This window comes from Microplitis mediator, chromosome 3 (genome assembly GCF_029852145.1).
Source record: "Microplitis mediator isolate UGA2020A chromosome 3, iyMicMedi2.1, whole genome shotgun sequence".
NCBI lineage: Eukaryota > Metazoa > Arthropoda > Insecta > Hymenoptera > Braconidae > Microplitis > Microplitis mediator.
The window spans coordinates 22,619,108-22,639,794 of record NC_079971.1 but is presented as its reverse complement, the minus strand read 5'-3'; the positions used below and the strand labels follow the sequence as shown (position 1 = coordinate 22,639,794).

General features: G+C 36.0%; 7 protein-coding genes and 1 long non-coding RNA gene across 9 annotated transcripts; 4 read left to right on the top strand and 4 right to left on the bottom strand.

The window, feature by feature from the left end:
• Positions 1-121: 121 nt before the first annotated feature.
• Positions 122-2,039, bottom strand: LOC130664942 (tyrosine-protein phosphatase non-receptor type 9-like). The gene has a single exon (XM_057465142.1). It carries the CDS (start codon positions 1,016-1,018, stop codon positions 137-139), a length of 882 nt encoding a protein of 293 aa, XP_057321125.1. The 5' UTR covers positions 1,019-2,039; the 3' UTR covers positions 122-136.
• A 1,383-nt stretch (positions 2,040-3,422) lies between these two features.
• On the bottom strand, positions 3,423-4,734 carry LOC130664937 (uncharacterized). Its single transcript, XR_008989486.1, has 3 exons — positions 4,645-4,734; positions 4,483-4,556; positions 3,423-4,272 (listed from the first exon to the last, which is right to left on the bottom strand). It is a non-coding gene; the product is annotated as an uncharacterized LOC130664937 (long non-coding RNA).
• A 2,125-nt stretch (positions 4,735-6,859) lies between these two features.
• Positions 6,860-7,977, top strand: LOC130664928 (uncharacterized). The gene has a single exon (XM_057465127.1). It carries the CDS (start codon positions 7,461-7,463, stop codon positions 7,947-7,949), a length of 489 nt encoding a protein of 162 aa, XP_057321110.1. The 5' UTR covers positions 6,860-7,460; the 3' UTR covers positions 7,950-7,977.
• Positions 7,978-8,166: 189 nt separating this feature from the next.
• Positions 8,167-10,015, top strand: LOC130664927 (NF-kappa-B inhibitor cactus-like). Its single transcript, XM_057465126.1, has one exon. It carries the CDS (start codon positions 8,229-8,231, stop codon positions 8,730-8,732), a length of 504 nt encoding a protein of 167 aa, XP_057321109.1. The 5' UTR covers positions 8,167-8,228; the 3' UTR covers positions 8,733-10,015.
• Positions 8,542-10,053, bottom strand: LOC130664929 (uncharacterized). Its single transcript, XM_057465128.1, has 2 exons — positions 9,474-10,053; positions 8,542-9,326 (listed from the first exon to the last, which is right to left on the bottom strand). The coding sequence occupies exons 1-2, from the start codon at positions 9,527-9,529 to the stop codon at positions 9,212-9,214; spliced, it is 171 nt and encodes a 56-aa protein (XP_057321111.1). The 5' UTR covers positions 9,530-10,053; the 3' UTR covers positions 8,542-9,211.
• Positions 10,054-14,542: 4,489 nt separating this feature from the next.
• LOC130665659 (uncharacterized) lies at positions 14,543-15,820 on the bottom strand. 2 transcript variants are annotated; one of them, XM_057466129.1, is made up of 5 exons: positions 15,504-15,820; positions 15,244-15,417; positions 15,047-15,147; positions 14,912-14,987; positions 14,543-14,701 (listed from the first exon to the last, which is right to left on the bottom strand). In XM_057466129.1, the coding sequence occupies exons 1-5, from the start codon at positions 15,734-15,736 to the stop codon at positions 14,692-14,694; spliced, it is 594 nt and encodes a 197-aa protein (XP_057322112.1). In that variant the 5' UTR covers positions 15,737-15,820; the 3' UTR covers positions 14,543-14,691. The 2 variants fall into 2 exon arrangements, 1 of the variants encoding a protein (XP_057322112.1); XR_008989567.1 differs by lacking the exon at positions 15,504-15,820 and having other exon boundaries at positions 15,076-15,147; positions 15,244-15,403.
• A 2,065-nt stretch (positions 15,821-17,885) lies between these two features.
• LOC130665643 (uncharacterized) lies at positions 17,886-18,381 on the top strand. Its single transcript, XM_057466112.1, has one exon. The coding sequence runs from the start codon at positions 17,886-17,888 to the stop codon at positions 18,372-18,374; it is 489 nt and encodes a 162-aa protein (XP_057322095.1). The 3' UTR covers positions 18,375-18,381.
• Positions 18,382-18,646: 265 nt separating this feature from the next.
• LOC130665642 (NF-kappa-B inhibitor cactus-like) lies at positions 18,647-19,157 on the top strand. Its single transcript, XM_057466111.1, has one exon. It carries the CDS (start codon positions 18,654-18,656, stop codon positions 19,155-19,157), a length of 504 nt encoding a protein of 167 aa, XP_057322094.1. The 5' UTR covers positions 18,647-18,653.
• Positions 19,158-20,687: the final 1,530 nt, after the last annotated feature.

The window sequence follows — 20,687 nt, the reverse complement described above, 5'->3', positions numbered from 1 at the left end:
CTCAAACTATTTTTTTAATAATTAAAATACAAAGCATCCCTAGTAAAAATGAATCAAGTCACTGGCTAGCGCCACCGGTAAATGACAAACGAGGCAGCCCTCGTTTGCTTTTACTAGGAATGCCCTTAAAATATTTTCAATTTATACCCATTTCGTATCGAACATAGACATGGAGTAGACGATAGCAAAAAAAATAGTCATTTAACTGGTTCATACAGCCGTATATTTGCTGTCTAATTTTTTTCACCGTACTTGCTATAGATAAACCTCCAGTCTTTTTAAATTCTGTTATAGATGTGTCAAGTACGCAAAATACCCCTGAGCTATTACTCCCATCGATACAATGCACAATTATGGGTCCGGGGTCGTTTGAGGACATGTGTTTCTCTATATAAGAATACAGCTCGTTAATATTAGAAACGAAATCCATAAAGGCTCTTAGATCATGAGAAAATTCATCAACTGGCCAAGCGGTATATTCAAAATGTGATATCCTGTGTGTTCGACCTTTTTGGTTAGTTAGAATCAATAAAGTTAAGACGTAGTTAGGTTTTGTAGTAACTTGTAAAGTCTCTACCTTAAAGTTGGCATACTCTATTACAGCACCTTCGTTTGAACTCCAATATTGGTGAAAATTAACATTATTTTCTAATCTAGATGGCACAACTATTATTTCTGCATTCTTGTCCCACACCATTTGTAAATATTTGTCAGTGTTGTTCTCAGACGGGCTTGTGGTGTAAATATACTTCCGCTTATGTTCATATCCGTCAATGTAGTTAGCATCCAAGCCATTCTGGTTGCCACTGAGCTTCACCCGGCACTGGAGGAAACGTATGATCCGCATGCAGCAGTTTTCTTGCTCCTCGTTCATGGTATAGTTGGAGGAACTAAATGCTTTCACTTCTTGTTGAGGTACTGTGGTATAATATTCGTCGCCGATGCTGCTGAGTGACCCTGGATGTTCCATAAAAATCAGAAAGTCTATTGCACTCATACTGTCTGCTGGGGTAGTCATTTTTCTTCCTGTTATGTAATACGTCGAAGAACTAAATCACTCCAACCAATCTAGCTAATATGCAGTTAGTAATTCCTACTAGGTAACCCACTTATTCACTATCACTGAACGTGCACTAGTAGTCTCAGAATCAAACATACAACAGGTGTGTGCCTGACGATCAACTCCTACGACTAGTGTTTACTTAACTAACTTTCCCGCTACATTTTTTAGCCTTTTATACTATTTGGCCTTAGTTCTAGAATACGCATGCTCTGTAATTAGGCTAATTGGGATATTAAGGGTACACCGAAAAATTTGTCTACAATCACTCTTGAAAACCATAACAATAAATCTTTAAATGGCTTTTTAACTACTGTTTAATATCATCTGGGAATAGCTTTTGTAAAGAAATTACATTTTATAGCTGTCCAGAACTAACAAGAGAATACCAAGTTTTAGTACACTATTAAAACGATTTATTCTACTAAAACGTTTTATTGCTCTATAAATCCAAGTGGTAATTAAAACTATGATAGCGTAAAAATGTTACTAACGTTTGATTTTGGACCGAACCCTATCTTCGCATGTGGGAAAACATTTAACTGTTATAAACCTTGAAAAATTTCAATTTACTAATTGACGGTTCTGAAAAAGGCAATTAATTAACTAGTATCATTACAGTTAACATTCCCTTAACGGTACAGTGATAATTTGCATGTTTTAGTAGCAGGGTTTTCATGTTTCAGTAGCAGGATTGATGTAGTATACACAGCTTCCACAACAACTTGTAGGGTTCCTATTCTAAATTGACGGCATTCAAACACTGAGTCTTCTTCCACTCTCCAGTATCGGTATCTTATCAAATTGTCAATTGGAGATAACAAAACGATGATGCGTAAGTTACCATATTATTTACTCATTATTCTGTATTTAATTATGCGCTAATAATTATAAGGCCATAAACTTTTACGACAGGAGCGGGAATGCTATGTGACCTCAAATTTTATGACAGGTCTTCTCCGAAATGTTTGCTCATTGTTAGTTTAATTATGTCATTACTAAAAATTTCGTATATGTGAGCACGAGTACAGTTAACCCATCCAACCGTTTGAAACTTAAGTATTAACATACATATGCAGCACGTTAGAAAAAGTAACCTTGACCGTGGCTTATCGCATGCACAATAACAAACATTCCACCTATCAAAAATCCAAACAGGATATTATTGGCTATTGCGCACTTCACTTATCTAATCATTTGTTAGCGGAAAATAGTCATCCAAACGAAGCATTTGGTGAAAGTTACTAAATTATTCTGACAATTATCATTGCTTTATATTCGAACCGATAGATAAATATTTGCAATAATTTCACACATTTCCAAATATATTTTTGCAAATCAAAAATTAACCTGCGTGTTGTCAATGTAAGTCCATGCAAGCCGGTACTGATTTCCATTACATCGCGAGACTTTATGTTCTTCGAACGTTTCGTGAAAATCTAATTTTAGTACACTCTTTTATTTTTTTAAAATCTGCATAAAGTGAATCTTGTTTTCCGGTAGCGGAATATTAACGTAAGTAATTCAATTTCCAGTGTGATTGGATTTTAAAAATTGCCTCGTGGATTTATTTAACTATGGTCATATTAAGAAATGAACTTCCCATTTCAGGATCAAGAGATTGCATAATGTCCTTAGATATAATTGTACCTACACAGTGGAAAGTTCTACCCCGTAGGACATTGGAGGCTGAGTTACTCCGCATTATTTCAGCGAAACAGAGTGTTGACAAAACAACAACAGGCGTCATCGGATTTTATAATGGGATCGTGGCAGAATCTAGGGTTCTCTCAAGTTACTTGTGGTTTCGTAAAATAGGTGATCATAGCAAAGAGCCCTGTGTCAATTGGTATGAGTTGGTGACAATTAAACCAAAGGAGTCACCTGCAACTTCGTCAGAAGACATCAGCGGCTGTTCAGACTGTGATTCTGAAAGATTGCTCTCGGATGACGGATGCTGTTCCACTTGTGGTGAAGAAGAGTGTGATCTTTAATTAGGACCTTAACGCTTCAGCATTTAGGAGTTTTGAAACATCTCGGTGTGTGTCGAGTGGAAAGAGTGCACATCAAAAAGTGTCGCGGATTCGTATGGGTGCAGTGTAAAAGGTGTCGTGTTAAAGTGTGCCCTTTTCTACCCATTTTAACCCTACATTGTGTATAGTAACAGTGCCCTAATTAGAATTGTGTACATGGCTGCTTCTGTACTACCACCCTGCCACAGGTGCGACGCGCTTCCTCCAGTTTTACAATGACCCATCTGAACATGAAATTGGGTGTCAGGCTCCAACGTTAAGGGATTAACTGATGAATAGGCTAAGGTATATTAAGATTTTTACAATCAAGTTATGAATTGTCATGTAAATGTAATTTTAATTGTAGCATGTAATTGAAAGCATAAAAAAACAAGTTGGCCTAATATTGATTAACATTCGTATGTAATGTACATCTATCAACCAGCTGTCGCACAATATTTAATTACCGGAATAAGATCAATGTAAATGTCAATCGATTTCTTGTTATCCCAGTGAGAGATAGCACTAAAGTAATTGAAACAAATGACCAATATTGCACACAAGGTCAGACAAATTAAGAAATACATAGGCTACAAACATAATAACTAAGGAAGACTCACTTCCTGACCTGGTTAGACTTTTAAAAGAGATAAAATACCATAGGAAAAAACATGTCTTCAAAAGTCTAGAATAATAAGCGAGATGTGTATTTGTTAACTTGGTGATTAGATAATAAGCACTTAGCTGTGTGTTAATAGGCCTAAGTGTACAAGAGAGATTGTTTTTAATATACTGAGCGGTGATTGAACTTAGATAACCTTAAAATTCCAATTTAGGTATTGCGCATGTGCGTCATTACTTGATATAAAGTATTATTGTTATCTAGAAACTCGGTAGGTGTATATTGGGAAGCCTAACAAGTAGTGTCTAAGTATAAATAGTATAATGGACATGATTCTTAATCAAGACCATTTATTCTTACCCAAAACAAGGAAAGAAAATAACTCAATAACATTTGAAATACTGGGTTTTTTTATTAACCTTATACCTAAAATACATAAAAATTGACGGCAATAATATCAAAGAAACAGAGATGATTTCTTTTGCAATAACAATAATCGATCATGATTAAGAAAATAAACATACGTTAAAATAGGCATTATGATGAGTATATATGCGGTGACGGAGCTTTAGGTTTACCTGTAACAAGAAAAATTGACAGTATTATAAACATGTAAAGAGCAAGCATGTCTTTTTGATGACAGGGTAGAATGATTCTTCTAGATTATTTCCCAGTTTTTCTCATTAAAACAAATTGGGATACGATCTAAAATGTAGAGTTCGTTGAGAGTAGAAAGTGACTTTGAACGTAACCTGGAAATCCTACAGTAGATTGTGCATACGACTTACCCAGCCTATTTCTTGTAGCCGCTGAAGCACTGACTCTGTTGTGAGGACGGAAATTGCGCCTTCCCTGGGATACCCTGTTCAGAAATTAAACCCAATTATTCACCCATTTACAAATTCATGCCTACGTACTTACTAAGCATTTGCCGGTTCCAAAACACTTACTGCATAATCTTGCGTGACAAACGTCGTCGCAAAGTACGCTCGTTATCGTCGATGGTGCTTGATGTCTTCTCACTGAAAGTACAATATAGGTTTAGCCCTAACCTGCCATAAACAAAAATAAGTAAAGTGGGCTCTGAAGTAATACACCAAACAAAGGGAGAAACTTACCTCAATCGCGAAGGTACTAGGCTAGAGGACGTCATATTGACTTCTAAAGGGACTTCCACTGGGTTGTTTTGCCGTGATCCGTTGTTGATGTTACTTCCGCTGTTTATTTCTATCAGAATGACATTACCTTCCTTGGGCAGGACGATATTATAAACATACGCACCGATCATCTCTCTGAAATGGAAAGCAAAGAAAGTTATTTTATTAATTGTCATAATTCACTTCATAAAATATAATGATCATAAATAAAAATATACTCACTCTTTAAACACTTGTTGGAAAGCATAAACACAATCATTCATATAAATGCGTCGGATTAACCTTGCTGGTATATTATTTACCTGTACAATAGTGCTCGGTAAATAAACCCGTGCAATTATTTTTCTTGCCAAAATCATAAGTAGATGCTCTATGCCTTGAGTAGGCCATTCAATGGGCACAAAAATACCCGGAGATCGCACTACGGGCACAAAAGTTGTATGCTCTTCTGTCATCGTAACAATTTATTCACTGGATTTCAGCTAAAAATTAATCAACAACACGATTGCCTCCGACTAGATAACGCTATCAAATGCCGTACTCAGTACGTGACTGTAAACATTTTATCACAATCACGCTAGAAATAGGCGTGTACGGTAACACCAACATTACATGGCAAAGTATATTACTTTTAACACGGCTGAAAAAAAGCTGGTTACCAGAAATTACTTATGTAATTATAAGCCCCTAACTTTAAATAAAAAAACTGCTTTCTGCTAAGATTTTATTGCATGAACGCTACATCAGTCACATTCTTCTAGTAACTCGACAGAAATTTTAACACTAGTCTCGACGTAAGATGCGATGTATTCTGCTATGAGGCAACTTATGAAGGCAGCACCCATTATAAACACAATCATTAGGGTCATCATCAGCACGATCATAACGATTCTCGAACATTCAGATTTACTCATGGGAGTACAAAGCACACTGTAAGGTTGTAGTTCCGGTGGTTGGGCAATCATCCTGCAAAGAGTACCCGAAATTATGATACACTACTTTAACTTGCCGAGGATACTGTGAATCTCCCAACTGGTCACTGTCAAAATTATTTAAATAATTATTTATACTTACTTGACCATTTAGGAGGTACTGAGCTGCAGCCGATACGAAAGAAATCACGAAGTGTAATGAAACAATTTTACTGTGATTTGCCCAAGATGCATTATCATGGATGTTATTTAATTCAATTAATAACGAACGTTTATCGCAGTTTGAACTCGACCCCTAATTAAGCAGAAGACCAACACCCAAGCAAAACAGATATTGATATCAATTTTCATTCATAAATTCGAACCGTTATTTTAATTACCTAAGACGTTTTACGCCGCTATTTTCAAAAGGACTTTTTTTTCCGTCCTTCTGGTCATCAATTTTTATCTCCAGGTTTTGGCTTTAAAATATGTCTACGAAACGGTAGTAAAACAAAACTATACGCCCTTTTGGAATTCGTAACGCGCTTTATCAGAACTAGGTAAATTGACCATGTTTGTGTCATTTGAGATAATATCGCTATTATGCTATTTCCCAAAATAAAAGCCACGATAAATATATTCAATTTCAAATCTGCTAAGTTAGTCATTGCTAGATTTCGTTCCTCAAATACATTCGGTGTTTGACAAACAGACCATAAAATAGGATTTTTATTGCATCATTCGCATTTCACATGTAAACAGCATATTATGTAACCTTGAATCCTACTCTTAGATTAGTGAGTTCATTGGCTGTATCGAACGCTGCGTAGCTCAAAAAAGTTTATTTGCGCAACAAAACAATTCACGAAAACGAAACGTGCATATTGATTTGCATTATCCATTTATCGGTCATTACACTGTTGTTTGTTAGGTAAGATCAGTACGGTGCTACTATTTGTTTTGCTATTTGAATTCGTGACTCATCAGTTAAACTAGCTAGATAAGAATACCTGACCTACCACAACTATTATGTTATCTTATTTAAAAGTGCGATTTAGTGATTAGAAGTAGGGAGACGTCAGTAATCTCTTGGTAACATGCGTGTTATCTCATAGATTGTTACCTTGACTTACTGAGGGCTTGAGTGGAAAATGTAATCAACCTTTTTAAAAACGAGCTAGTTATTTGCTTTGCACAAATACATTTTTTATTAATGAGAAAGATAAGAGAATATTTTGGCGTCAGTTCTTTCAAATAACAGAGTAATTGAAACTTTTATCAGTTAATGTGTTAAATGAGCCGTGTAAAACGATATCAGTTGCTCCCGGACAGTGGATAATTGAATAAACATCCCCAAGATATAGCTGACATATGACCGTTGGTATCCAAGTAGCTATTAGGCGCTTGCTATCACCGGAAATTGTAAATGTTATCGTGAACAAACATGTTTTCGGTCACGTTCAAACAGCATGGTCTCTGTCGAACAGTAACTGCCTACACGTTATCACTCAGCACCTAGTTAGTGGTATAAAATAGTCGATACTTCTGTTCGTCTGAAATCATATCTAGAACGAGTTCGACGAATTCTTATGTAGTGATCGAAAAGTGACGAAAATAGTTAGTAACTATTGTCTTTCATTGAGTGATAGACGTTTTTTTGAGCGACGTCATTCAACAACTGTGTACTATATAACGATGGAAGAAGTTGGAACCGCTGGAAATACTCTGGGACCTACAGAAATAGACTCTGACGAACAGAGCACTTTTCTAAGGATCTGCCGTACGGGAAGTATCTACGAGCTGATGGAAGTTATACCTTTTATCAAAGACAGGAATCTACTACATCGTTACGATCGCCATGGAAGACAGTGCATTCATACGGTAGCATGGCATGACAAAGCTAATGCTGCCATGAAAATTGAAATACTCATGCAATCTGGAGCCGACATCAGTGCTAAAGAACTTGGAACCGGAAACACATTACTTCATATTGCTGCCAGTACTGAAAATTACCTACTGACCGACTGGTTTTGCCAACAGCTTGGGGTAGACCTTGGAGCCAACAATGATCAGCACGAAACTGCTTATTATCTTGCGTACAAGGTTCGAGATCGAAAAATGATGAAGCTTCTAAGAGCCCATGGAGTCATGTATAACGATACTTTAAGTGCGGGACTGTTCTGATAATTTACATGATCTTTGACATTATAAAATAATATTTTCGTTTAACTTCATTCAGTGTCGGACATTTAGTAATCATTAGCCTTATCTGTCAGCAATTACCGAAGATTTCGTCGCAAATTGAATAAGAAGATAACCTTCAAGCTTTAGTGCAAAATACTTTGGCAAGATAACCACAAGCAATAAAGTATTTAATCAACGAACAACCATTCATGGTTTTATTTCCATTCATACATTCGTCTTTCTAAAACGTGACATCACTTGTTCCCAATACTTTGAACAATGGTGCCTCCAGAAGAAATCGTTTCTGCTGGTAATCCTGACATTGAAGGTGAGAATATCCTTCATTATCTCTGCCGTGAAGGCGATATTACTGATTTGATGGCGTTCAACAATGTTATCAGTGATGCCAATCGACATCTGGTGCGGCAATACAACCGACATGGAAAACAGTGTGTCCACATTGTCTCCAACCCAGGCATTGCTGACCCTCGAGAAAAGCTGAAACTTCTGATGGAGTGGGGTGCTGACATCAATGGCCAAGAGCGAGTCTTCGGTAATACACCACTGCATATTGCGACTTATACACAAGACCATAAGCTTGCAACCTGGCTGTGCAATCAACCCGGAATAAACATGGGACTTTACAATTATTTATTCAAGACGCCGTACTATGTCGCGTGCGAGCGTAATGATATAAAGATGATAAATATATTACGTGCAAAAGGAGCAAGAGGTGGAGTCTACAGGTGCAGAGATTTTTGGTTATTTACCAAAAAATACTAAGCGCGGTATGTTTTCCAAAAATCAATATATTCTTATCAGCTGTTGGCTAGGTTTTTTGTAGATTAACTTTGTAATCAGTGTTCAAAGTACATTAAGCTGTTTACTTCATATACTTTGCTGTATGACGCGATGGAAAGTAGTAAATTAGGTGTTTAATCTTGTCATCTACGTTTTCTTTGTTTTTATGCATTTTCATAGAGGATTGTCAAGCCTTGGGTAAAATAAATGTAGCTTTTACTATAGGTTAATAATAGTTTCTTAAATTGTCAAAGTTATGCTTAAGGACTTCTTTTCAATATAAAATAGAAACTACAGATTCTTGTTATAAATATTTTATTTTCAGAAATCTTTCATGTTAAAAGTACATAGATTTTGATAGTTATTGAACCTTACACTTAAGACAATGTGGGTAAGAAAAATTGTGACCGAAATAGTTGTTCAGGTAATTAAACTTAATGATAATTAATGGCTGTTTCATTTCAAATAGTATTGCGACGTAAAAGTATCTTTTGCCCATCTCTCCGAATAGTTTCTTCACTTCCCCATGAAACTTTAGGTTTTATGATTTTTAAACTCGGTGGTCTCCTAGGTATCCTATGACAAAATTCCTTAAATTGGTATGTTTATGTAATGCGTTCACAGAGTGATGTACACTTGTAAAATTTCCAGAGAAAAGGTCAGTAAACTCATATTGGGACTGGAAATTAGATGATTTGGAAATGAAAGCGTACTTTAACTAACCTGCCTTCCCCACAGCAGGCACAAAATGCATTACTTCTTTTGCGAATATCATCCATTTTAAAAACTCAGGAAAACAATCGATATTAAAGAACTTTTAGTAAACTTGAATTCAACAGTTTACTACACTCACTTTTTGGACTGTAGTTAGTTCAACACTGAAACAGGACTAATGAACAAGGAGGAAAACAGTACACAGTTTTTAACCTTAGGCAATTTATTTAATTAAACCATGATCTGCCCGATATTTTGTTATCTATGAGTTTGGTTTTCCTCAAGTAGGTAATTATTTATCCGTGATGACGCAATCGTGTGGTCGCAGACCGGATCTGTTTCGATTGCTTAAACTCAGATAACTTTACAAAATGCAACGTTCATCAAAACTCTCCAACCTAAATTGGCGCTTTACAAATAACAGGTTCGTCCCTTTGTTAAATGATTATGATACCAGAACAGAAGATAAATAACTTTTACGTTTAAAAGCTTAAGCTATTTGCGCTGTTCGTCATTTATGTTCAATATTCAAAAAGCTATTAAACTTTACAATCAGCAAATTATGTATTCAATTGAAATTTTTGTTGAAATAATAATACTGATTAATATTATGATGATTTTTTAGAATAAAAAATATATATCATTGTCATTAAAATTTGTAACAGATTGTTTGATACAAAACTATAAAACATAATCTTATATCACAATTGATAACTTCAAATAGTATTTATATATATATATATATATATACTCCCCCTTACTTTAACTAAGAAAAGACGAAATTTTAGAGAAATTTTTACAAACAGCATTATTACAATCACTTTATTTTATAATAGAGATATATTATGCTGCCGCGTAAGAGTTAATCTGTCCATGCAACGAAAAAGAGTCTCGTGACTAGCATGATACAATTTTTGACTGCCACTACAATCGCATAACTACCTAAAATTAGTGAAATTAGCGATACACATATACTCGTCCCAGAAGAAGACTAAACCTCGGAATCTCTCCTACTACTGATTTTTTCCAAGCCTCGCATCTGTAAGAAAAAGCGGAATATTTAGTGTATAGAACACCCGGAGTGGGAGTGAAAACCAAACACACCAGAGGTACATTTTATTACTGGAATAATTCCAGGGGTGGCAATGATCGAATCGTGAATGTAGGAATAGAATGGATGGTTACTGCAGCTACTAGATCACTGCTAAAGTTATATAGATGAATTCTTGCATGATACCGCCATAACGATACATCAGATGTTTGTATTCACAGAAATTATTTCAATTTTGATCGACAATTGAAAAAGCTTAGAAACTTATACATAAGTAAACACATAAATCGTCCTAAACAACCTCTTTAATCGCCATTAGAGAGCATGTTTAATTCAAAAGCCGTGTTGATCGACAGCCATCCAAAATTAACCTTTGAAAACAAAGGTCCTTGCACCAAAACATCAGGACGCTTCAATATCAGAGATAAGGCTAGTGGCTCATCTAGGTCATTCCTCCCAATTATAATAAAACGGGTGCGCATTTCCTTTGTTTGAACATTTCAAATAAGATTTTTGGAGACATCAGTTGTCAATTATGTGCACAAACCCTCCTTTCCTAGAAAACATGAACTTCCAGTTCAAGTGTATCGTGCCTCGCGAGTGGGAAAGTTATTCGCATTACTTCATCCAGCTCATCATACTCAACGACATATACGAGTACTGGGACAGAAATCGAAGTTACAACAATGCTGAGATAACAGTGGGAAATGTGAGGACCATTTCCCAAGTGTACGGTCCTTATTTGTGGCTGCGAAAAACTGATGACCTAAATACTATGCCGCGTTTTGTAGACTACTATATTGACGTAATCAATTATAAATATTATTAAATTGTAAGAATTCAAATATAACTATCATTTATAAAAGTGTTATTTTTTATCTATTGTGTGACGTGATAATTATAATTTTATCTATTGTGTGACGTGATAATTATAATTTTATCTATGGTGTGACGTGATAATTATAAGTCATCTTATGATGGAATTTCCGTAAGTTTTAGGCCATATCATTTAAAGCGCATAGGTAATAAAATGTAAACATGTAAATGTATCAATGCTAATTGACGAGGCTTCAAACAAAATCTAGTCCAAATTGAAATTTTCTTGATGGCGATCCTCCCTAGTACTGTTGAAAGCATTCTGTTCGGAGTTTTCATACAACATCTCTCGATAGCTACTAGTAGTGCCCGTCATCGTGAAATTTTCTACAATGCCTACTTAGCTTTATTCAAAGACTGAAATAAAAACCCGGTGTCAAATTATTGACTTGCTAATGGCACAGGTTATTTCTTACACAATTATATTCTGTACTTATTTAGATTTAGTCCTATTATGAAAAATAGCAGAACAGTTAATTAGCTTAATGACTGCATTAGAATATCTTTGTAGTTTTATCAATTAATGGTGTTATTAGGCAGTTATCACAGCTGTTATCTCCGTTAGCACCTGATGATTTTTTCACACTATATCAATCAATGCACCTTTAAATATATGATCAATTAGATCAATATATTTGGGCGCATAAACTAAATGACATTGATACAATACCTTTCCGTTAAAAAAGCTAGAACTAGCATTTCTACATCGGGTAAATCTGTTGATAACGTTACTCTTTGCTTATTCATATATAAAATTAGATGTTGGTAATTTGCGGGACAGTGGGAATCCCAGACTCATGTTTTTAATTTCAATATACAGAACACTTGGAAATGTATTTATCTATTCCGAAAGAATGTAAACAGGAGCACTGAAAAACCCATTATTGATGTATACAAGTTTATAGTCGCTTACATACGTACACGGAAAAAGTGTGGTCCCTACAACCACAATATTATAGTAAAACACTGTAGTAGCGGGTGGACCTGTATAAAGTGAAAGGTACTACAAAGACAGTACTGACACAGGCCGTACTGACACAGTCCATCTGACCCAGGCCAGGATTCGAACCCTGTTCTATGCAGTGTCACGCACGCACCGAGTCCGCTGAGCCACTGGCGTGTGCGTGCTCAGATATGTAAATTAACTGATAACATACAACATACATTTGCAGCACGTTCGGAAAAGTAACCTTGACCGTGGCTTATCGCACGCACAATAACAAACATTCTGCCTATGAAAAATCCAAACAGGATATTATTGGCTATGGCGCACTTCGCTTATCTAATCATTTGTTAGCTGAAAATAGTCATCCGAAAAATGCATTTGGTGAAAGTTACTAAATTATTCTGACAATTATTATTGCTGTATATTCGAACCGATATATAAATATTTGCAATGATTTCACACATTTTCAAATATATTTTTGCAAATAAAAAATTAGCCTGTTTGTTATCTATCTTAGTCCAAGCAAGCCGACGCTAATTCCCATTACATCGCTAGACTTTATGTTCTTCGAACGTTTCGTGAAACTCTAATTTTAGTACACTCTTTTATTTTTTTAAAATCTGCATAAAGTGAATCTTGTTTTTCGGTAGCGGAATATTAACGTAAGTAATTCAATTTCCAGTGTGATTGAATTTTAAAAATTGCCTCGTGGATTTATTTAACTATGGCCATATTAAAAAATGAACTTTCCATTTCAGGATCAAGAGATTGCATAATGTCCTTAGAAATAATTGTACCGAAACAATGGAGAGTTATACCTCGTAGGACATTGGAGGCTGAGTTACTCCGCATTATTTCAGCGAAACAGAGTGTTGACAAAACAACAACAGGCGTCATCGGATTTTATAATGGGATCGTGGCAGAATCTAGGGTTCTCTCGAGTTACTTGTGGTTTCGTAAAATAGGTGATCATAGCAAAGAGCCCTGTGTCAATTGGTATGAGTTGGTGACAATTAAACCAAAGGAGTCACCTGCAACTTCGTCAGAAGACATCAGCGGCTGTTCAGACTGTGATTCTGAAAGATTGCTCTCGGATGACGGATGCTGTTCTACTTGTGGTGAAGAAGAGTGTGATCTTTAATTAAGACCTTAACGCTTCAGCATTTAGGAGTTTCGAAACATCTTCGTGTGTGTCGAGTGGAAAGAGTGCAAATCAAAAAGTGTCGCGGATTCGTATGCGTGCAGTGTTAAAGGAGCAATGTTAAAGTGTGCCCTTTGTCACCAATTTCAACCCCACATTGTGTATAGTAACAGTGCGATAGTTAGGATTGTGTACATGGCAGCTTCTGTACTACCACCCTGCCACAGGTGCGAAGCGCTTCCTCCAGTTGTACAATGACCCATCTGAACATGGAATTGGGTTTTAGGCTCCAGCGTTGAGGAATTAACTTATAAATAGGCTAAGCTATATTCAGATTCTTATGATTAAGTTATGAATTCTCATTCAAATGTAATATTGATTGTAGCATGTAATTAAAAGTAAAAACAAACAAGTTTGCCTATTATTGAGTAACATTAGTATGTATTGTACATTTATCAACCAGCTGTCACACAACAATCAATTACTGGAACTCAATTAATGTAAATGTCAATCGATTCCTTGTTGTTTCAGTAAGAGATATCACTGAATGTAATTGAAACAAATGACCAATATTGCGCAGTAGCACACAAGGTCAGGCCAAATAAGAAATTCATAGGCTACAAACACAATAACAAAGACTCAATTCCTGACCTGCTTAGACTTTTAAAAGAGATGAGATACTATAAAAAAAAACATGTCTTCGAAGGTCTAGAATAATAAGCAAGATGTGTATTTGTTAACTTCGTGATTAGATAATATGCACTTAGCTATGTGTGTTAATAGTCCTAAGTGTACAAGAGATTGTTTTTAATATACTGAGCGGTAGTTGAACTTAGATAGCCTTGAAATTCCAATTTAGGTATTGTGCATGTGCGTCATTACTTGATATGAAATATTATTGCTATCTAGAAACTTATTAGGTGTATATTGGTAAGCCTAACAAAGAGTGTCAAAGTCTAAATAGTATAATGGACATGATTCTCGATCAAGGCCATTTTTTCTTACCCAAAAGAAGGAGAGTAAATAACTCAATAACATTTGAAATACTAGAGTTTTTTATTGGCCTTATACCTAAAATACATGAGTATCGATGGCAATAATATCAAAGAAACAGAGATGCTTTCTTTTACAATAACAACAATCGATCATGATTAAGAAAAGAAACATACGTTAAAATAGGCATTATGATGAGTGTGGATGCGGTAACGAAGCTTTAGATATACCTGTAACAAGAAAAATTGACAGTATTATAAACATGTAAGGAGCAAGCATGTCTTTTTGATGACAGGGTAGAATGTTTTTTCTAAAATGTTTCCCAGTTTTTCTCATTAAAACAAATTGGGATACGATCTAAAATGTAGAGTTTGTTGAGAGTAGAAAGTGATTATGAACATAACCTGGGAATTCTACAGTAGATTGCGCATACGACTTACCTAGCATGTTTCTTGTTGCCGCTAAAACACTGACTTTCTAGTGTAGGGATGGCACTTGCGCACTCTATTTGATACCCTGTTGAGAAATTAAACCATATTATTCCTCGATTTACAAATTCATGCCTACGGACTTACTAAGCATTTGCCGCATCCAAAATACTAACCGCTTAATCTTCCGTGACAAACATCGTCGCGAGGTATGCTCGTTATCGTCAATGTTGCGCGATGTCTCCTCACTGGAAGTACAATATTTGATTAGCCCTAACCCGCCATAAACAAACATAGGTGAGGTGGCCTTCAAAGTAGTACACCAAACAAAGGAAGGAACTTACCTAAATCGCGAAGGTACTAGGCTACTTGACGTCATATTGACTTCTGAAGGGACTTCCACTGGGTTATTCTGACATGATTCGTGGTCGATGTTACTTCCGCTGTTAATTTCTATCAAAATTTCATCACCTTTCTTGGGCGGGACGATATTATAAACATAAGCACCGATCATCTCTCTGAAATGGAAGACAAAAAAAGTTATTTTATTAACTGTCTCAATTTACTTCACAAAATATAATAATGATAAATAAAAGGTACTCACTTTTTAGACACTTTTTGAAAAAAATAACCAGAATTATTTACATAGACCCGTCGGATTAACCTTGTTGGTATATTTTTTACCTGTACAATGGGGCTCAGAACATTAAACCGTGCAATTATTCTTTTCGCCAAAGTCACAATTAGATCCTCTAAGCCTTGAATAGGCCATTCAGTGGGCACAAAAATATTCGGGGCCAGCTCTGCGTACACAATAGTCGCATATTCGTCTTCCATTGTAACAATTTTGTTTTTTCAGCTGAAAATTAACCAACGACACGATTACCCCAGACTAGTTAACGCCATCGAATGCGGTACGCAGGACGTGACTGTGGACCGTTTATCACAATTACGCTGAAAATAGGCATGTACGATAACAGTTATATTTTTTTGGCAGAGTATACTACTTTTAACATGGCTGAAAAAAAAGCTGGTTACCAGAATTTACTTATGTAATTATAAGCCCCTAACTTTAAATGAAAAAACTGCTTTCTGCTAAGATTTTATTGCATGAACGCTACATCAGTCACATTCTTCTAGTAACTCGACAGAAATTTTAACACTAGTCTCGACGTAAGATGCGATGTATTCTGCTATGAGGCAACTTATGAAGGCAGCACCCATTATAAACACAATCATTAGGGTCATCATCAACACGATCATAACAATTCTCGAACATTCAGATTTACTCATTGGAAGACAAACCACATTGTATGGCTGTAATTCAGGTGGTTGGGCAATCATTCTGCAAATAATAGGCAAAATTTTAACCCCCATCCTACTTTAACCTGCATTTAAAACTTAAAATCTTCTGACTGGTCACTGACAAAATTATTTAAATAATTATTTATACTTACTTGACCATTTAGGAGGTATTGAGCTGCAGCCGATGCTGAAGAAATCACGACGTGTAATGAAACAATTTGACTGTGATTTGCCCAAGATGCATTATCACGGATGTTATTTAATTCAATTAATAACGAACGTTTATCGCAGTTTGAACTCGACCCCTAATTAAGCAGAAGACCAACACCCAAGCAAAACAGATATTGATATCAATTTTCATTCATAAATTCGAACCGTTATTTTAATTACCTAAGACGTTTTACGCCACTATTTTTAAAAGGACTTTGTTTACGTCCTTCTGGTCATCAATTTTTATCTCCAGGTTTTGGCTTTAAAATAAGTCTACAAAACGATTGGTAGTAGAACAAAACTATACGCCCTTTTGGAATTCGTAACGCGCTTTATCGGAACTAGGTTAATTGACCATGTTCGCGTCATTTGAGATAATATCGCTATTGTGCTATTTCCCAAAATAAAAGCCACGATAAATATATTAAATTTCAAATCTGCTAAGTTAGTCATTGCTAGATTTTGTTCCTCAAATACATTCGGTGTTTGACAAACAGACCATAAAATAGGATTTTTATTGCATCATTCGCACTTCACATGTAAACAGCATATAATGTAACCTTGACTCCTACTCTTAGATTAGTGAGTTCATTGGCTGTATCGAACGCTGCGTAGCTCAACAAAGTTTATTTGCGCAACAGAACAATTCACGAAAACGAAACGTGCATATTGATTTGTATTATCCATTTATCGGTCATTACACTGTTGTTTGTTAGGTAAGATCAGTACGGTGCTACTATTTGTTTTGCTATTTGAATTCATGACTCATCAGTTAAACTAGCTAGATAAGAATACCTGACCTGCCTCAACTATTTTTTTATCTTATTTAAACGTGCAAATTAATGATTAGAACTAGGTGGGCGTTGGTAATCTATTATTTACATGCGTGTTATCTCATAGATTGTAACCTTGACTTACTAAGGGCTTGAGTAGAAAATGTAATCAAACTGTTTAGCAACGAGTTAGTTATTTGTGTTACACAAATACATTATTTTTATTAATGAAAAAGATAACAGATTGTTTTGGCGTCAGTTCTTACAAATAACAGAGTAATTGAAACTTTTATCAGTTAATGTGTTAAATGAGCCGTGTAAAACGATATCAGTTGCTCCCGGACAGTGGATAATTGAATAAACATCCCTAAGATATAGCTGACATATGACCGTTGGTATCCAAGTAGCTATTAGGCGCTTGCTATCACCGGAAATTATGAATGGTATCGTGAACAAACATGTTTTTGGTCACGTTTAAACAGCATGGTCTCTGTCGAACAGTAACTGCCTACACGTTATCACTTAGCACGTATTCAGTTGTATGAAATAGTCGATACTTCTGTTTGTCTGAAATCATTTCTAGAACGAGTTCTACGAATTCTTATGTAGTGACGAAAATAGTTAGTAACGATTCTCTTTCATTGAGTGATAGACGTTTTTTTGAGCGACGTCATTCAACAACTGTGTACTATATAACGATGGAAGAAGTTGGAACCGCTGGAAATACTCTGGGACCTACAGAAATAGACTCTGACGAACAGAGCACTTTCCTAAGGATCTGCCGTACGGGAAGTATCTACGAGCTGATGGAAGTTATACCTTTTATCAAAGACAGGAATCTACTACATCGTTACGATCGCCATGGAAGACAGTGCATTCATACGGTAGCATGGCATGACAAAGCTAATGCTGCCATGAAAATTGAAATACTCATGCAATCTGGAGCCAACATCAGTGCTAAAGAACTTGGAACTGGAAACACATTACTTCATATTGCTGCCAGTACTGAAAATTACCTACTGACCGACTGGTTTTGCCAACAGCTCGGGGTGGACCTTGGAGCCAATAATGATCAGCACGAAACTGCTTATTATCTTGCGTACAAGGTTCGAGATCAAAAAATGATAAAGCTTCTAAAAGCCCATGGAGTCATGTATAACGATACTTTAAGTGTGAAACTGTTCTGATAATTTACATGATCTTTGACATTATAAAATAATATTTTCGTTTGACTTCATTCAGTGTCGGACATTTAGTAATCATTAGCCTTATCTGTCAGCAATTAACGAAGATTTCGGCGCAAATTGAATAAGAAGATAACCTTCAAGCTTTAGTGCAAAATACTCTGGCAAGATAACCACAAGCAATGAAGTATTTAATGAACGAACAACCATTCAGAGTTTTATTTCCATTCATACCTTCGTCTTTCTGAAACGTGACATCACTTGTTCCCAATACTTTGAACAATGGTGCCTCCAGAAGAAATCGTTTCTGCTGGTAATCCTGACATTGAAGGTGAGAATATACTTCATTATCTCTGCCGTGAAGGCGATATTACTGATTTGATGGCGTTCAACAATGTCATCAGTGATGGCAATCGACATCTGGTGCGGCAATACAACCGATATGGAAAACAGTGTGTCCACATTGTCTCCAACCCAGGCATTGCTGACCCTCAAGAAAAACTGAAACTTCTGATGGAGTGGGGTGCTGACATCAATGGCCAAGAGCGAGTCTTCGGTAATACACCACTGCATATTGCGGCTTATACACAAGACCATAAGCTTGCAAGCTGGCTGTGCAATCGACCCGGAATAAACACGGGACTTTACAATTATTCATTCAAGACGCCGTATTATGTCGCGTGCGAGCGTAATGATAAAAAGATGATAAATATATTGCGTGCGAAAGGAGCAAGAGGTGGAGTCTACAGGTGCAGAGATTCTTGGTTATTTACCAAAAAATACTAAGCGCGGTATGTTTTTCAAAAACCAAAACATTCTTATCAGGTGTTGACTAGGTTTTTTGTAGATTAACTTTGTAATCAGTGTTTAAAGTACATTAAGCTGTTTACTTCATATACTTTGCTGTATGACGCGATGGAAAGTAGTAAATTAGGTGTTTAATCCTGTCATCTATGTTTTCTTTGTTTTTGTCTTCATTTTTATAGATTAGTGTCGAATCTTGAGGTAAAATAAATGTAGCTGCAACTATAGGTTAATAATAGTTTCTTAAATTGTCAAAGTTATGCTTAGGGACTACATTTTAATATAAAATAGAAACTATAGATTCTTGTTATAAATATTTTATTTTCAGAAATCTTTCATGTTAGAAGTACATAGATTTTGATAGTTATTGAACCTTACACTTAAGACAATGTGGGTAAGAAAAATTGTGACCGAAATAGTTGTTCAGGTAATTAAACTTAATGATAATTAATGGCTGTTTCATTTCAAATAGTATTGCGACGTAAAAGTATCTTTTGCCCATCTCTTGGAATAGTTTCTTTACTTCCCCATGATATTTTAGGTTTTGTGATTCCTAAACTTGGTGGTCTCCTAGGTATCCTAAGACAAAATTATTTAAATTGGAATGTTTATGTAATGCGTTCACAGAGTGAAGATTTCCAGTGAATAGGTCAGCAAACTCATATTGGGACTGGAATTGGGTGATTTGGAAAAAAAAGTTTACTTTTACTAACCTGCCTCCTCCACAGCAGGCACAAAATGCATTACTTCTCTGGCGAATACTATCCATTTTGAAAACTCAGGAAAACAATCGATATTAAACAACTTTCAGTTAACCTAAATTTAATAGTTTCGTACACTTACTTTTCGGACTGTAGTTAGTTCAATACTGAAACAGGACTAAGGAAAATTAATCCACAGGGAGGACATTATCACGCAGTATTTAACATTAGGTACTTTTTTTAATTAAACGTTGCTGTTAATAAGTTAGGTTTTCCTCTATTAAGCGATTGTTTTAAACTCATGATGCAATAATGGGGTTTTAGGACTGATGAGGAAGAAAAACGTTATCCATTAATTAACATTAGGCATAATTTATTTTTATTTTAATTGTTTTTCTAGTATATAGCCGTAGTAACGGCCTTTTACACTTTTTGCCTTTATATCGCAACTGCTTTACTCCTCTTTCTGCCTTCATTGTGCGGCTGTGGCCCGACTTGTGCTTATACTGTACTGCATCATTACGGTGATGCCCTACAACCTCCCTTGTGCAATGGAGGTGTAGTGGCGTAGGGAAACCACAGAGAAAACCTAGCCAGTACAGTTTCGGTTTGGGTGAAGCTCCAGTGATCGATAAAATTCCCATTTTACCGATCACTGGATCTTCATCCCGCGCCTAACGATCAGAGACCTTCGTTCGAACCCAACGCGTGGCTAAACGGTCACCCAGCCAAGTAGTGGCCATGCTCACTGCTACTTAACTTCGGTGATCACCCGAGCCACGCGCGTGCCGAACGGCTGCCTCAGCCGCTC

What these genes read in the sequence shown, in the direction of transcription:
- LOC130664928 (XM_057465127.1), top strand. Translation starts at nt 7,461, where the DNA reads ATGGAAGAAGTTGGAACCGCTGGAAATACTCTGGGACCTACAGAAATA.
- LOC130665643 (XM_057466112.1), top strand. Translation starts at nt 17,886, where the DNA reads ATGGAAGAAGTTGGAACCGCTGGAAATACTCTGGGACCTACAGAAATA.
- LOC130664927 (XM_057465126.1), top strand. Translation starts at nt 8,229, where the DNA reads ATGGTGCCTCCAGAAGAAATCGTTTCTGCTGGTAATCCTGACATTGAA.
- LOC130665659 (XM_057466129.1), bottom strand. Translation starts at nt 15,736, where the DNA reads ATGGAAGACGAATATGCGACTATTGTGTACGCAGAGCTGGCCCCGAAT. An exon ending in TTTCAAAAAGTGTCTAAAAA is followed by an intron (nt 15,418 to 15,503) that starts GTGAGTACCTTT and finishes CTTCCATTTCAG; the next exon opens with AGAGATGATCGGTGCTTATG. An exon ending in TTGGATGCGGCAAATGCTTA is followed by an intron (nt 14,988 to 15,046) that starts GTAAGTCCGTAG and finishes ATTTCTCAACAG; the next exon opens with GGTATCAAATAGAGTGCGCA.
- LOC130665642 (XM_057466111.1), top strand. Translation starts at nt 18,654, where the DNA reads ATGGTGCCTCCAGAAGAAATCGTTTCTGCTGGTAATCCTGACATTGAA.
- LOC130664929 (XM_057465128.1), bottom strand. Translation starts at nt 9,529, where the DNA reads ATGGATGATATTCGCAAAAGAAGTAATGCATTTTGTGCCTGCTGTGGG. An exon ending in GCCTGCTGTGGGGAAGGCAG is followed by an intron (nt 9,327 to 9,473) that starts GTTAGTTAAAGT and finishes ATTTTGTCATAG; the next exon opens with GATACCTAGGAGACCACCGA.
- LOC130664942 (XM_057465142.1), bottom strand. Translation starts at nt 1,018, where the DNA reads ATGACTACCCCAGCAGACAGTATGAGTGCAATAGACTTTCTGATTTTT.